General features: G+C 40.7%; 1 protein-coding gene across 12 annotated transcripts in view; it reads left to right on the forward strand.

Annotated features, from left to right (window-relative positions):
- Positions 1–14269, forward strand: part of LOC122768987 (RAB11-binding protein RELCH homolog) — a 36478-nt gene extending 22209 nt beyond the window's left edge. For 9 of the 12 annotated variants that reach the window (XM_044025308.1, XM_044025236.1, XM_044025275.1 and 6 more), the window contains 17 exons: positions 769–840; positions 946–1086; positions 1208–1372; positions 1502–1649; positions 1788–1944; positions 2053–2176; positions 2844–2892; positions 3390–3469; positions 3950–4056; positions 4178–4277; positions 5757–5839; positions 8124–8187; positions 8276–8414; positions 8504–8620; positions 11002–11090; positions 11467–11537; positions 12917–14269. In XM_044025308.1, coding sequence (XP_043881243.1) covers positions 769–840; positions 946–1086; positions 1208–1372; positions 1502–1649; positions 1788–1944; positions 2053–2176; positions 2844–2892; positions 3390–3469; positions 3950–4056; positions 4178–4277; positions 5757–5839; positions 8124–8187; positions 8276–8414; positions 8504–8620; positions 11002–11090; positions 11467–11537; positions 12917–13037 — 1827 coding nt within the window. In that variant the 3' untranslated portion in view covers positions 13038–14269. Of the gene's footprint in view, positions 1–768; positions 841–945; positions 1087–1207; positions 1373–1501; positions 1650–1787; positions 1945–2052; positions 2177–2843; positions 2893–3389; positions 3470–3949; positions 4057–4177; positions 4278–5756; positions 5840–6499; positions 6583–8123; positions 8188–8275; positions 8415–8503; positions 8621–11001; positions 11091–11466; positions 11538–12916 lie in introns of those variants that run through there. The other 3 variants (XM_044025244.1, XM_044025283.1, XM_044025299.1) reach the window with 2 other exon arrangements.
- Positions 14270–15170: the final 901 nt, after the last annotated feature.

The following is a 15170-nucleotide window of genomic DNA, read 5'->3' on the forward strand; positions in this document are numbered from 1 at the left end:
AAACACTGAGAGGCAACAAGTATGTACCTCAGCACCTTGTGCAATAATTACTGACCACTTTTAAACAGGACACTCTGACTGTCCAGTAAAAAGGCTCACAGTCTGCCAAAACTGTTCAGTGTTATGATCTGGGGTTGCTTCAGTTTGGTCAAGTCCACTTTCAGCAATGTTATGTGCCCTAAGGTTGAGGTCAGCTGATTTCCTAAATATCCTGAATAACAAGATGACAATGCCATGATTCATTGGGCTTAAATCTTGAAAGATGGTTCACTGAGCATGAGATATTTTCACTCCTGTGTATTTTTCTTTTACTCCAAGCCTTTATGAGCAGGTCTCTTTCACAAAAGAGAAATGATATAATACAATACTGCAAGAAATGAACAGGCCTCTAGTTAAAACCAGAAGTTGTTCATACAATGTATTTTGAAAAGCTAAAATCTCACTTTTTGTGAAACTCCATAGTGTCCCTGAATCAAATGTGATATCTCTTTTGTTTTCATTGCCACCTGTGTCACCTCATGTAGATATTTATGATTAACAAAATCTGCTACCATGACAACAACAGCTGCCAGTGGTTTGGAGGCTGAGAATCTGCCTAGAAAGATAAATAGCGGTTTTCAGAGGGTCAGCATGTTGATGATACTTGAGTTGTTTCCATTCCACAGTGGCTGCTCTCCTGTCTGCTCCCGTCCTCCTTTCAACTTCTTTTAAACGATTGCTTTGGACACTCATTCCTCTACATTTTGCTCTCTCTCTCTCTCACTGCAGATTAACCACAAATATCCAGAGAGGAGATTGTTGGTGGCGGAGTCCTGTGGAGCCTTAGCACCATACCTGCCTGTAAGAATATGTCCATAGGAGCTGAACAGGAATACATTATGTATATGAAAGAAGAAAAGAAAATTAATTACAGTATACACTCCTGTTTTATTTGTCTCTCTACAGAAAGAGATCCGTAGCTCCCTGGTGTTGTCCATGTTGCAGCAGATGCTCACTGAAGATAAGGCGGATATGGTCAGAGAAGCTGTGGTCAAGAGCCTGGGCATTATTATGGGTTATATAGATGATCCTGACAAGTACTCCCAGGTAACTGTCATTAGTGCAATAGTTCATTTTGGAAGTGACATTGGAATAAACAGTTGCTAGTGTTTAAGCTCATGGATGAATCTCCATAACTGACTTTTGTGTACATGTGTGTTCCCTGCAGGGATTTGAGCTGATGCTGCTGTCTCTTGCGGATCCATCAGAGCGGGTGGTCAGTGCAGTCCATCAGGTCTTTATTCCTGCCTTTGCCGCGTGGACCACGGAGCTTGGCACCCTACAAACTTCACTCATCCCTTCTCTTTTAGCACGTATAGAGAAACTACTTAAGGTAAGTTTCTGTGTGCTGACACCGTCATACTCTCTGTTACCTCCAGGCTACAGATTTTTCTTTTTTGATATGGTGAACTGCACTGCCTCACCTTAACTCTAATCCCTTCTTGTCTCCCTCTTTCTCTAGCAAGGAGAACACAGTCTAGATGAACACAAATTACATGTATTCCTGTCGGCCCTGCAGTCTCTCATCCCTCCTCTGTTTGCCGTGGTGCTGCAGAATGCACCGTTCACCAGCAGAGCCAAAACCCACGGAGACATTCCTGCAATAGAGGGTAGAAAAAATGCACACACACACAAACATCATGTTAAGGCGAATAGAAGAGCCAGTCCTACATTTTCTACAGGAGTATTGGCTTTTAATGCTTTAACAGTAAATGACCTGATTTTCTTTGTGATCCTGTTTCTTTCAGTGACACGGTTTCCCAGACCAGCGTCTCCCCTGCAGGATGTAGCCACCATCATCGGCAGCAGAGAAATGCTGAGTGCGCTCCTGCTCCTCTATGACCATCAGCTGGAGCACGAAGGCACCACTGGCTGGGAGAGCCTGTTATGGGTGGTCAATCAGCTGTGAGCTTCATAAATAAAGTTTATTAAAACACATCACCACAGTTTGCACAGTATCTCAAACTCCTGTTGATAACCATACTGATTTCAGTCTGTGTGCTCTGTCTCCAGCCTTCCAACGCTCATAGATATTGTGGGCCGGATCAATGTAACGTCATCCACCTGCGTCCACGAGTTCTCTCGCTTCTTCTGGAGGTTCTGTCGCACTTTCGGCAAGATCTTTACCAACACTAAGGTAAAGCCATATAACTTATCAAAATTAAATGTGATGCTGAAGGACATCTCAGCTCTTGGGTGATGGCATTTTATTCCTTTAGCTAAAATATATTAATGTTGAACATTCAAACAAAGTGCCCTGATTTTCATTTTTCCAAAAAGAATTACTTCTTAAGCCAAATTTAAGAGCTGTTTTTGCTCACTGGAAAAAAATTCAGTGACTCATCACGCATCCTGATATTTGGTTTAAAAAAAACTCACAAGTGCCTCATTTTAACACCGCATGTGTAAGTGGAAATCCAACCTGCAGATTTTCTTTGTATCTCAAGTGTGTGTTTACCCTGTGCAAATTTATGAATAAGCGTCTGGTGTGTACATTTCCTGTCGTGACTCACAGAATAGACTGTGTGTTCATCTGTCCACAGCCAGTGAAGCCCACTGTGCCGTTTTCTGACCTTGAAAAGATTTCAAACAAAAATCTCTGCGCACTCTTGAGGGTTTTTTTTAATTATTATTATTATTATTGTTGTTGTTAGTGTTATTGTTATTGTTATTATTATTATTATTATTATTGTTATTATTATTATTATTAATACTTATCTTTAAATGCAGATGTTTCTGTACAAATCAAGTGATGACAAGAGGATGAGTTCATCATTTATATATCCTTAATGACTCTCTTTTAGGTTAAACCACAGTTCCAGGAGATTCTCCGGCTATCTGAAGAAAATGTCGGTAAGAAAAGCTCTGTCATACGCACAGATGTGCACGTTCTGTAACATTTACCCGGCTGCCGTCGACAGAATGTTGGCTGGTGGACATCAGACTCTGTTGATGTAAACAGGCTATTTGGAGTCAGTTATGGGTGTTCCCCTCTTTCATTTTTTTTTTTTTAAATTGTGGATATATTTCTGTTGTTGTTAGAGGTGCTTGGTCTTGTCTTGCACACTCGTGATTTTGGATCTGGTGTTGTGGCCGCTGGTGAAATGTGTTTTTTACTGAGGCCCAGTCTGTGTTTAGGACGTCATGACCTTAGTTTGCAGTGTAGTTTGAGGTATAAACAGCAAAAGTATAATGTGTGCTGTAGGACTGTAGAACTGACCTCATCATGCCGTGGTCCTTCAGTTTTCCTGATTAATCAGGCAAAAACAGATAATGGATTAAATGATTTAAGAATATTGAAAAATGTCTCCAAAATATTTGATGCTGTTTTTGAATTATTTCTCTATAAGATGCTTCAGTGGGGAATGGTATTCTCACCAAAGCCACAGTCCCCATTTATGCCACTGGAGTATTGACATGCTATAACCAGGTAAGTTAATAACAGTCCACTTGTTTCTAGCTGATTTGAACCCATAACAAATTATACCTTGTGATGCTTTTTTGTGTCTTATTTGCAAGATAAACAAGTCTGTGTTCATAGGTAATTTCAGTGATTTCCTCTGTTTACTGTATTTAGTTGACTTACTTGGGCTGCATTATTTTCTCCTCTATGAATATAGAGTGTTTACCACATTACACTTGGAGTTATTGTTCTTTGTCACGAGGGAAAATCCGCTCCAAAACACATCAGCTTACCACATGCTTTTGTTTTTGAATTTAGATTTAGCACTTGCAAAACAAAGTGGAGTGTGGGTGGGAGGGTTGTTTTTTGGCCCCGTCTGATTCAAGTTGAAAGTGGGAAAAAAAAAAAGATAACTGGTCCATGGGAAAACTTGTATACTTGTGTATGTTGAAATGCCAGCCTGACTGTGTTTGTAATCCACGTAAACTTGCCCTCATTTCATTCAAGGAGGAGGATCGTAAGTTGTTGGTGGGTTTCCTAGAGGATGTTATGACAACCCTGTCACTGTCCCATGCTCCCCTCGACAGCCTGAAGGCCTCCTTTGTAGAGCTTGGGTTAGACACACACACTCTTGCACACATTACTTTACTGAATTTGGCTCACTGTACCCCACATTGAGGCAAATGCTCGCCTGCACAGTCTAATGAAAGGTCACAATGTTTCGCTCTGTTTCAGTGCCAACCCAGTGTACCACGAATTGCTGCTGACTGTTCTGTGGTATGGGGTGGTCCATACCTCGGCACTGGTCCGGTGTACAGCAGCGCGGATGTTTGAGGTACACACACACATGCAGATGATGCATTGAGTCAATCCCAGATAAATAGTTGTTTGATTGTATTTTTTATATATAAACAGGCTAAAATGTGTAAGTTCTGACACATTAGCTCTTTGTTTTATATTTATATCAAGAACAAGTGATGCTACAATGTAGCGCTACTCTGCTAAAGTTAAAAATGTTATTAGAATATTATGGTGTAATAATAAAATATTTTGTTATATTAGCTTTTTAAGGTGTGCAACAGAATAATAATGCATACTAAATATTATGTAATATGTTGTGAGCTAAAATTGTCTTTTGCATTGTTCTACAATTAAATTCCTATCTATTGTTTAACTTATGTGCTGTACACACGCTAGTGCTGCTTGCTATTGCTGCTGTTTTGCTCTTCTGTCTTATGGGTGTGAGGAAAGACTCCTGTACCTTATCAGCGACCTGGTTTCAACTGTATGCCCGGACCCTTTCACATTACACCTTTCACTGTGCACTGGTCTCAGAAGTGACTGCATAAATATCTGCTGCATGTCACAGAAAGGGGTAACGTCAGCAGTTTAAGAGAGTTCAAGGCCTGTTCCTTCTCAGTGTTGTTGGAAAATGTGATTTATTCAGAGATGTTTTCATGGGAATATGTTCTACTTTATTGGGGTATTTCAGGTCTGGTGGAAATATAACACTACTATTATTTTTAAAGGGAGAATACTGTTTCAGTGTTTTCTTCCGTACAGTTCAGTTCCACTGATTGGAGCCATTTTGGAACCATATTCCCAAAGCAAAAAGTGCTGGCCTCAGCCTCTGGAAGCAGCCACAGCACATTACTGTACATCTCCCTGTACTTTGAGATCTGTGCACATTTAAAGGTCAAATGTTGGGATTAGGCTCCAGGCATAACTGTAGAACGGGGCATTCATTGATAGAAATGAGGGTAAGGAGGAGTGGTAGGCTGGATTCATATCCCCCCTCCCTTGTTTTGTGAAGTACTTGCCCCCTCCCCACTCATCTCACTGTCACCATTCCATAGTGAAAAGTTGTACACCATTGTCAAAACTGTGGGTTGGAAGGTGAAGCTCTACCACAGACCCCAGATTAGATTCATTAAAGTGTATGAAATTATAGTCTGACCTGGAGTCTGTGGAAAGAGCCAACAGCATTATTCTCACTGCACTGTAAAAGTATTTGTGAAGTCTACATTCTCACATGTGCTGGTGTGTGTGTGAATGAGAGTGTGTGTGTGTGTACACACACATTTGCTTGGTACATGCAGTGCCGTTCTGTGCCTCGCATCTATGGTTCTTGTCATTGTATATCACTTTCTATCTTTTTGTGTTTTTTTTTTCTTTCTCCTCCCCTTTCTTTTTTGCTTTTTCTATGTTTTTCCCTCTCTCTCTCTCTCTATCTATTGCCGGTGTTGCTCGCTCTTGTCCCAATGCCCCGCCCACTTCTGTGACATCACGGCTGGCTCTGTCCAAATCCGATCAGCTGCTGGTGAAGGGGGTGAATGAGACGCTGGTAGCTCAGAGAGTGGTGCCGGCTCTCATCACACTGTCCTCCGACCCTGAAATGTAAGTGTAACATCAACGACAACAATCAACGCGCCACGTCTCTCTCTCCCCCCTTCTCTTTGCCGCCTGAGAACTATCACGCTGAAACAAGTCTCTACCTTCGAGGAGCAAATTCAATATGAAACAATCATGAAAACATTCAATATTAACGATTGATCTCTCAATTACCTGAATATTTTTTCCCTTCTGGTGTAGATTTGAATTGTTTCTATAGAATTGCTCCTAATTGGGTTCAGGCTCATCAGCACAACCACTGTTAACACTAACACTGCATGTCCGCATCATTCCGCAACACTAATCCATGCCCGCTCTTGTTGCCTCATCATGTTGCCAGCATGCAGCAACAGCACAATTCCAGCATGCTCCTCTGTAACCCATCCACATCCTCCTCCTCTTCCTCCCGACCCCACTCCTTTGAGGCAGGGCCCCTCCTCCTGACCGACCCATCAGCTAGGGGTGGGTTATATTCTCCTATCACTCTGTTTGTCTCTCCATCTCTTCTCTGTCCTCCCTTTCTTCCTGTACCTCCATCTTTTACCTCTCTCTCTCTCTCTCTTTTTCTCTCCTACCTCCCTCTGTATTTCCTCCTCTTCCTCTCTCTGTTTCCTTCCACCCTGCCTCTCTCCCTCTCTCTCATCCTGCTGTGTGGTGGGTTTGCAGTTGGTTCTCCGAGGCATGAGTGAAGCATTAGTAGATCGCCGGGCGGCTCCAGCCCTTATAACTCTGTGCAGTGGCCCCGAATTGTGAGTCAATCCACACAAGAAAACCTCTCTTGACATTGTCCTTCTGAGGGCTGCAATCTTACAGTGTGAAGCACAGGGAAACAAGAATTGGTCTTGCTGAGCTTAAATGGGTGCAAAAAAATAAAAAACCCTTGTGACCATGTGCCACTAAAAGCCTTCAGGCTGAATTTAACTCATGTGGCAGCTTCTGTAACTAACGTGTAATCCACTGGAAGAGGAAGTAAAAGCCTGGAGACATTTGTTTCTCTTCCTGTATCTTGTCATCAGTACACACCGCTCTGTAGCCCCAGTGAGTGGCTGATAAATTGTTCCTCTGCCCTTGTTTAATCTTCTGGGAAACACGTTTTGTTGCAATAAAATGGGACCGTGGATTAAAATTTGACAAAGTCAGTGGTTACACTGTTGGAATGCAGCCCTTTTCATCTCATCATTTTATGCCTTCAATTACACATGTTGATGGACACATTAGCTGGACTGTTAGATTTATGGCATTTTAATGACATTTTGATGTGTCAATGAAAGAAAAAATATATAATGCATAATGAGAAATTAGTTTTTACTCCAGTACTCTCAAGATGACTTATTTATTTATTCATTCATTGTCTACCGCTTAATCCTCCACATAAGGGTTGTGGGGGCCGCTGGAGCCAATCCCAGCTAAGATAGGGCAATAGGCAGGGTAAACCCTGGACAGGTCGCCAGTTCATCATAGGGAAGATGATTTCTCTTTAATCTTTTACTGCTCCTACTGACAGTGGAATGATTATGAACCATCACCCTCATTAACCCTGCTTATTGCAAGTCATTTTAACCATTGATTGTTTTTGTTATTATTATTATTATTATTTATTGTGCAGTAGAACATTTTTGTATTTTTAAGAAGGAAAAAAAACGTTTCGCTATTTTATATGATTTTTATACATTTATGTATATGAATTAAGAATAATCAATAACAAATGTAAACAGATCGTTGCTAATCAGATGATAACAGTTACCAAGTGCCCTGTCAAAAATGTAAACTTATCAGCAAAGCACTTTGAAATATAGTGTTTCAATTTGCAGCTGTCAGTACAATTTTGATAACGCTGATATGTCGTGCATTTAGATTACAGCCTGAAGTCTTTTAATACTAGATGGCGGTACAACATTAGTCACCACTTCAGTCATCACTGTGGATAGTCCATGTCATAATCACGTCATGAGCACGTCCTACTTCTTTGTGGGTTTTAGTATGACGGCTAAATGGGAGCTAGATGTGACACTGTAATGGAAAGTGTGTCACATAAATGCATTGTTTGAATATTTTTAAGTCACGTAGGAGCGCTCTTTAAATAAATCTGGAGGGAAAGCTGATCAGTGACATAACCTCAGGCCGTCTGACTTGTTTTAACGTGGTTAAATCTCAGCAATCTGGCGATTCAAACATTGAAGAGTAAATCTTTGCAGACAGTATTTGACCAATTATGATTAGAAACCTGAAAGACAGGTTACATCTGACTGTGAGTGTTGAAACAAACATCTCGCTCTACTGCTGATTTTAGCTCAGTGAGGATATCCACTATTCCTGCCTTTGGTACCATCATGGAGACGGTCACGCAAAAAGAGGTAGGAAACATGAAATGTCAAACAAAGAAATCAAGACATATTAACTCAGTCACTTCACATGTATTAAAATGTCTGTCTGTGTGTGCAGCTGTTGGAGCGTGTAAAGATGCAGCTGGCATCGTTCCTCGAGGACCCGCAGTACCAGGATCAGCACTCCTTACACATGGAAATCATCAGGACGTTTGGAAGAGTCGGGCCTAATGCTGAGCCACGCTTTAGAGACGACTGTATGTGAAAGATCATGCACTACGTTTACACGTTTGGTTTTTCCAAGCCTCTCATGTGGTCGCTTTTGTCTTTTCCCTTTTCCCTCTAGTTGTTCTGCCACATCTTCACAAACTGGCACTAGCCAACAACAGCCAGCAAGTGGAGACCAAGAGAATCGACATTGCCACACAGCTGTTTGAGGCCTACAGTGCACTCTCCTGCTGCTGTATCCTTCCACAGGTCGTGACTAACGGGGAGTGTGAATGAGCATGATACGTATATATTGGTCATAATGGATCCACTTTTTTATCTGAGTGACTATAATTATTGCTCTTTTATATAGTTGACTTGACACAGAAAGAGAGTCTTGTGACAGGTCCGCTCACTCACACTTTAATAGCTAAGGGACTGTATGAATTTAGAATTTACCAGAAGTCCGTGTTATCGTTGGCCGAGGCTCCGCATTAACTGTCGTAACAGTGAGTCAATTGAAAGGTTGTTAGAGTAACTGCTCAAACGTAAGCGGCTCTGGTCGTACGCTTTTTTGGAGCGTGCCTGTGTAACTGAGTGATGGTGCACATCAGCATGGCCCCCGGTGTTTGAGTGTGTGGTTTGGTGTGTGTGTGCATGCGCGCGTTGGCAGAGTTTGCCTGTCATTTGGCAGAAGGAGAAAGGGAAAATAAGCTCCCTCCTTTTCGGGGTAGAGGTAATTATAGTGTTGCTTTAGCAAAAGGAAAGGATGAGAGAGGGAGAACGAGCGTGAGAGGAGAAAAGGACTTAACATCAGCTTCACTCATTAGTAACATGTTCACGAGAAAGGACTCACGTTTACACTACCCTGCCCCTGGCTCTGTCACTCTGTGATTCTTTCCACTTTAACTATTTCTCTTTTTCTCACACATCCCCCCCCACCTCTCTCTCCACTTGTCTCTGCTGTCAACCCCACCCACTTCCAACACACACATGCTCAGAAGACAGCTGGTCTGGGGTTCATTCCTGTGGGTTTTTGTCAGGCTGTTATTTCACAGTGCAGTCGTGTCCAGTAGGTAAAGCCGTAACCTCAGAGGTTGTTCCTCCCTCTGCATGTCTTTTTTTTTCTTGTAATCAGTGTGACAAGCTCTGAAATTGTACATTCCCATCTCTAAAAATATAGATTCAAGCTGGGTGCCCGTTCCCTTAGAGCTCCGCTGGCTGTGATCGGATACTGAGCTCATGCAGTAGCGTGAAAGACAAGGGAGCACTGTGCTTTTAAATTAAAGATTGTCAACTTTAACTTTAGAGAAATTTAGACGTCAAAGGAAAAATGTTTACTGACAGATAATTTTCTTTTAATATTTTTTTGGGATTTTCTCTCAAGTAAACTCCACCTAGCTTCCAGAAGCAATGTCCAAACTTGTTACTGCTTGCCCATGAAAACAGCTGCTTTTTAGTTTATACTGTAAGTCTCAACATTTAATTAAATGAAACAAGCAAATCTAGAAAATTCAAAAGTGAAATTTGCTTAATTTGTCTTCCACTCAATTCAGTTCAAATCCTGTGTACTGGGAAGAATCTGGCGATCACGATACAGGGATAACAATATGGTATATTGGAATATCTTGGGGATATTGTAGTTTTTCACCAAAATAGTCTATTTTAAGAAAAATACTGATCTTAAAAATACAATGTTAAAAGCATAAACAATATACAGTTTTCTTTCACTCGTTAAAGAAGAGAAAAGAAGAAATGAGTGTCAAATGACTGCCAACAAATGATCGAAGGCTTAAATACTTCATGAATTGTTGATCGAAAATCACTGTCAAGACTATTTCCATATGATGATTATAGTTCCTATAATAGCACACCATCAAATATCTCAACATTTTGTGACTCATTATTTTCCGTTACTGCGGCAAGAAGACCCGGGTTCGCAACCCGGTCAGAACAAGGACCTTTCTGCATGGAGTTTGCTTGTTCTCCCCGTGTGTGTGTGTGTGTGTTTCCTCTGGGTTCTCCGGTTTCCTCCCACAGTCCAAAAACTGTGTCAAATTGTCAAATTGGACACTGGAAATTGACTGTAGGTGTGAGTGTGAGAGTGGACCTTTCACCCCATGTCAGCTGAGATTGGCACCAGCGCCCCCCCATGACCTGAAAGCGGTAGAAGATGGATAGTGGAATATTTTCATTAGGGCTGCAACTAACTATTATTTTCATTGTCGATTATCCAATCATTTGGTCTGTAAAATGTCAGGAAATGTTGAAAAATGTTTTTCAGACCTGGAAATTATGATGTTCTCAATTATCTTGTTCTGCACACAAACCAAAATGATTTTGTTTTAATGATTTATTTGTTATATGGAGCAAGGAAACCAGAAAATATTCACATTTAAGAAGCTGAAAAATCAGAAACACTTGTCATAATAATGAAAAAAAAAAAGCCTCAAACCAATTAATCGACTATCAAAATAGTTAGTTTTTCATCCTCCATCCATCCTTATTTCCCAGATCTATTAAAAATAAGAATCTATATTTAGCCTCCTTTGACCTGCATGGCGTAGCAGATGATCAGTTCATCTTTCTGTGGTCTTGTGAGGTTCTTGTGAAGTAGCCCCTTAACGTCCCGTACAGTCATTTCTGAGGAGGTGATGATCAACCACTTCCTCCCTGGCCTCAGATGTCTCCGCACTGACATGGAGCAACTCTCTCCTGAGCACGAGGTCAGCTGACACACACACACAGACATGCGTGCACTTATGGGGCTTGATTTTTATGTATTTCTTTTTTTTTACATGTAAATTACCAGCACAGTTGAGAGTGGTCAGACTGTCTCTTTCTCACTCTGTAATGGTAAAGACAGTCTGACACATTCATACACACACACACACACCTCTCCATATTTATTTGCGTCTCTGAATTCCACACGACCCATTTCATGTGAGCATTTTCCCATGGTGACTCGTGATCAGCTGACTGTCTGTCCGGTCTACACGCGACATTATGAGACAGGAATTATTTTCCTCCCTGGAAATTTTATTAATGAATCCACACACAAATGCAAGGTATATTTATATTTCTGTCATGTTTCTCCAACAGGTGATTCTGAGCTCTATGGTCAAAGAGTGTGAAATCAAGGTGGAAAACAGGGGAATGGCGGACGCACAGGGGTGAGAACAAGCTCCTGGTTCCATTGGTACAATCATGCCTGGAGTCATTTGTATTGTGTTTTTTTTAATTGTATAAGAGAAACTGTGGCAGTAATAAGGGATGGCTTTCATGTGGTAGTTGAGAAGAAGAAATCCAACTGTGAAAAGAGAGAGATCACTACACAGTGTTGGAACTGGGCCCCTATTGTGGGCTCATTCCTCAGGGGAGAGCGTATTAGTTGTTGGAACCACATTCATTATGTGGGAATCTAAACAGAGAAGATGTGAAGAGCTGATTTGGTGAATCTGAGAGAGCTGGGACTTCAGCCATCTTGTTAACATGTGTTTAGGGCACATTTAAAAAAAAAAAAAGACAAGGGGAGTGTCTATGAATGTATTAAATTAGTTCACAGTACAGTATAGTCTGCATGTGTTTCAGTACATATGCTCAATATTTGGTGTGTTCTCTTAAACTGTGAAAACCCTTTTTGGATTCTTATATATATGTATGTATATATATGTGTGTGTATGTGTACATATATATACACATGTATGTATATGTATATATGTATACATATATATGTATTATAAAACTGTACATCATACTTCATTAGACATATACAGTATATCATTTGTATGTTGCTATTTTGCAACAAAAATTGGTGGACTTTGTGATTTGCTAATTGTGTTGTTTTACATCTAGATTTTAGATCACCGAACTATTTTGTATTGAAATACTTGTATGCAATTGTTTGGTTACAACAAAATGATGGTGTTTTCCATGCAAACAAACAGTTGATACATGTCCTGTGTCCACGTTCCTGTGAAAGGACATGTTTTTCCACCAACATGTCAACACAATGAGATTGCTGTGCTTGATTTAAAGGACGAGTTTAGGTTTTTTAAATGTATGTATGTATGTACACAACAATGTCCAGCCCAGTTGGTGGCGCACTCCTGATGATACACATAACATGCGTTTGCCTTTTTTTTGGGACCAATCACATTTTTCATACTGTGGTTTCTCCAGAAGCCATGTAAGAATACTAACTTGTCAACAGCGTCCAAACTCTTTTAAAATTTACTGGCGTAAGGTCGGTGGTGGTTTTAAAGATGTGATGTTTGTCCTTGAGTTGAGCAACGCGGCTGTTTTAACAGAACGCTGTAACTGCTCTGCTGTAACGGCCTGAATCTCGTTGATTTGAAAAGAGGAACTTGCAGAGCCGTTAGACTGTAAAAGTAGAGAGCGACTGAATTGGCAAACAGCCTTTACTCTCCAATGGAGTTGAGGATTATCTAAGCTCATCAACAGACAGTCTTTTTTTTGTGATTGTGTTTGTCTTTCATAAAGCAGAGATTACCCTCAATTCAACTTTTTATAATGTGTTTTCCCCCTAAAGGTCCATGTCTATTGCCTCTAGTTTGGTGGGCGAGGATGCCAAGACCAAGTTCCTAAGTAAGATGGGTCAGCTGACCACCTCAGGCGCCATGCTGGCCAATGTCTTCCAGAGAAAAAAGTGATCGCGACGGCTGACCGATCGACCACTACTACACTAAACTGACGAAGCCCTGCCGTCTGTGGGAACATTTCATTTTCCTGAACAAAGCACTGGTTCAGCTTAAAGAACTTAATGGTCGAGTATCTTGCTTGTTCTCTTTCAAGAAACGAAGGTTTGCAGAAACTTGTGTCGTTTGAAAATCTCCGGCGCGGTAGGACCTGCGATTTAAAGGTAAAGAGCAGTGTTTTTTTGCGGTGAAAGGCTAAGGTTATTTCTCCCTACCCCCTCTGCTCATTCATCACGTCTTCATTCCTAATCATGGCGGAGGTATTGTCAAAGATTTGCTTTTTCAAATCAGTGTTGTTGACATTGACATTTCAGAAAAATGTGAGCGAGCCAGAGGGAGAAACGGAACTAAAACTAAAACCAACTGAAAATGATTCAAAAATGGACTTGTTTCTCTGACCACTCTGGACATGAACGCATCACTGAATTAAATCACGTTTTCAGTCCAGCACTTCTTGTGACCTGCTGGCTGTCATTTAGAATATTAAGTGTCAGTTTGGAGCGAAGGGTTTGTACGACAGGTTGCATTTGAAATTTGTACTGAAGGATCGAACCACGGGATGGCTCTCAGTCTGCTATGGATGCCTTGTGCAGCGTCTTCTGTACGGCTCGGAAGTAACGTCTACTTGAAGTTTAAAAAATAACAAAAAAACGTCTTGCCTTTATTCTTATTTCTTCAACGTCTTTCTCTCTTTTTTGTTTTTGTTTAAAGTTTCTATTTTATAACTTATTTATATCTTAATGAAGGAGAATCCATACTTAATTCCGACTTCCAAAGAAATTTGCACTTAGTATTTTTGTTCTTATATATATATAATATATATATATATATACACATGTAGATATTGTTTTAATTGAGAGGCTTATGCATAATGAACAACATCACTACTGTTAATGGAGGTTTTTTTGTCTGGCAATGTGAAGATGATGAGAACACTGATCATGATTCCCTCTCTCTGTCCGTAACTTCATGTCTCTCTGTGTTGCAGTCTCTTGTACTTTTTTTCTAAAGTGGGTATTTGGTTCTATTTTTATTATTTCCGTTGTCGTTCTTTATTTTTTGGATATGCTCGAAGAGAAACAGTCAATAACTGTATCATACACTGAACTGAAGAGGACCGTACTCTTATGTATATTTGAAATTGGTGTCATGGTGTAATAAAAGACGAGCGGTGAGTTGAATTTAAACGTACTCGTGGCGGCTTCATTGAATGTCTGCAGTGGAGCTGTTGTTGTGTCGACAGGTGTTCAAAGGCAGTAAAACGAAGCAATTTGGCAGACAAACTCTCACTCCTCTTCCCCTCAGCCTTTGATGTGGTCTATTGTGCGCTCATTATGACGAACCAAAGTCCATTTTACGGGACATTCCCAACAGGTTCACCCTTATTGTTACAGAAATAAAAGCACCGACCTGCTCTCGCGATTACACTTATCTCTCAGTGTCTGATATCTGGCCTTTCTTAAATTACGACTTGGTTAACATTCGGCCTAAATCTTTAAATTATGACGACTGACTTCAGTCAAAAACCATGTCCACTTCTCCTCAAAGAATTAAAAGCATAAGCTGCATTCTAGCGGAGAAAAACATACAACACAATATGTGTTTGCGGTTTGTCACCATCCTGGCAAAAGTTAGTGGACTACATTTTAAAAAAGGAAATGGGTCAGGCAGATTTGTGGTCCACGGTTGAACATTACACGAGTTGGTTAACGCCCACTGGTAAAGGACAGTATTTGCATATTTCGGCTAATATTCAACCATCGTCGCTGATAACTCGCCAGGTGGACAAATAATTGATCCGTGTCAGGGGTGGAGCTGCAGAGAGTGTGTTGTGTGTGGGTGTGTCTGTGTGTTGTTGTCTGTAGATATGTGTGTGTGTGCGTGTGCTGCCACAGATTCCTCATATGTGTCATGGGGCTGTTTTTTTCAGTGTGACGGCATGTTTAGACCAACAGGTCTGTAATTCTAATATAACCCATTTTTATATGCAACCAATTTTCACTTTTTCAGGCTCGAATGAAGTGTGATCTGTAATCTTCCCACGCAGGGGGAACAAACATTCATAATCCATTCATAATATTGTCCTTG

This window comes from Solea senegalensis, linkage group LG1 (genome assembly GCF_019176455.1).
Source record: "Solea senegalensis isolate Sse05_10M linkage group LG1, IFAPA_SoseM_1, whole genome shotgun sequence".
NCBI classification, from domain to species: Eukaryota; Metazoa; Chordata; class Actinopteri; order Pleuronectiformes; family Soleidae; genus Solea; species Solea senegalensis.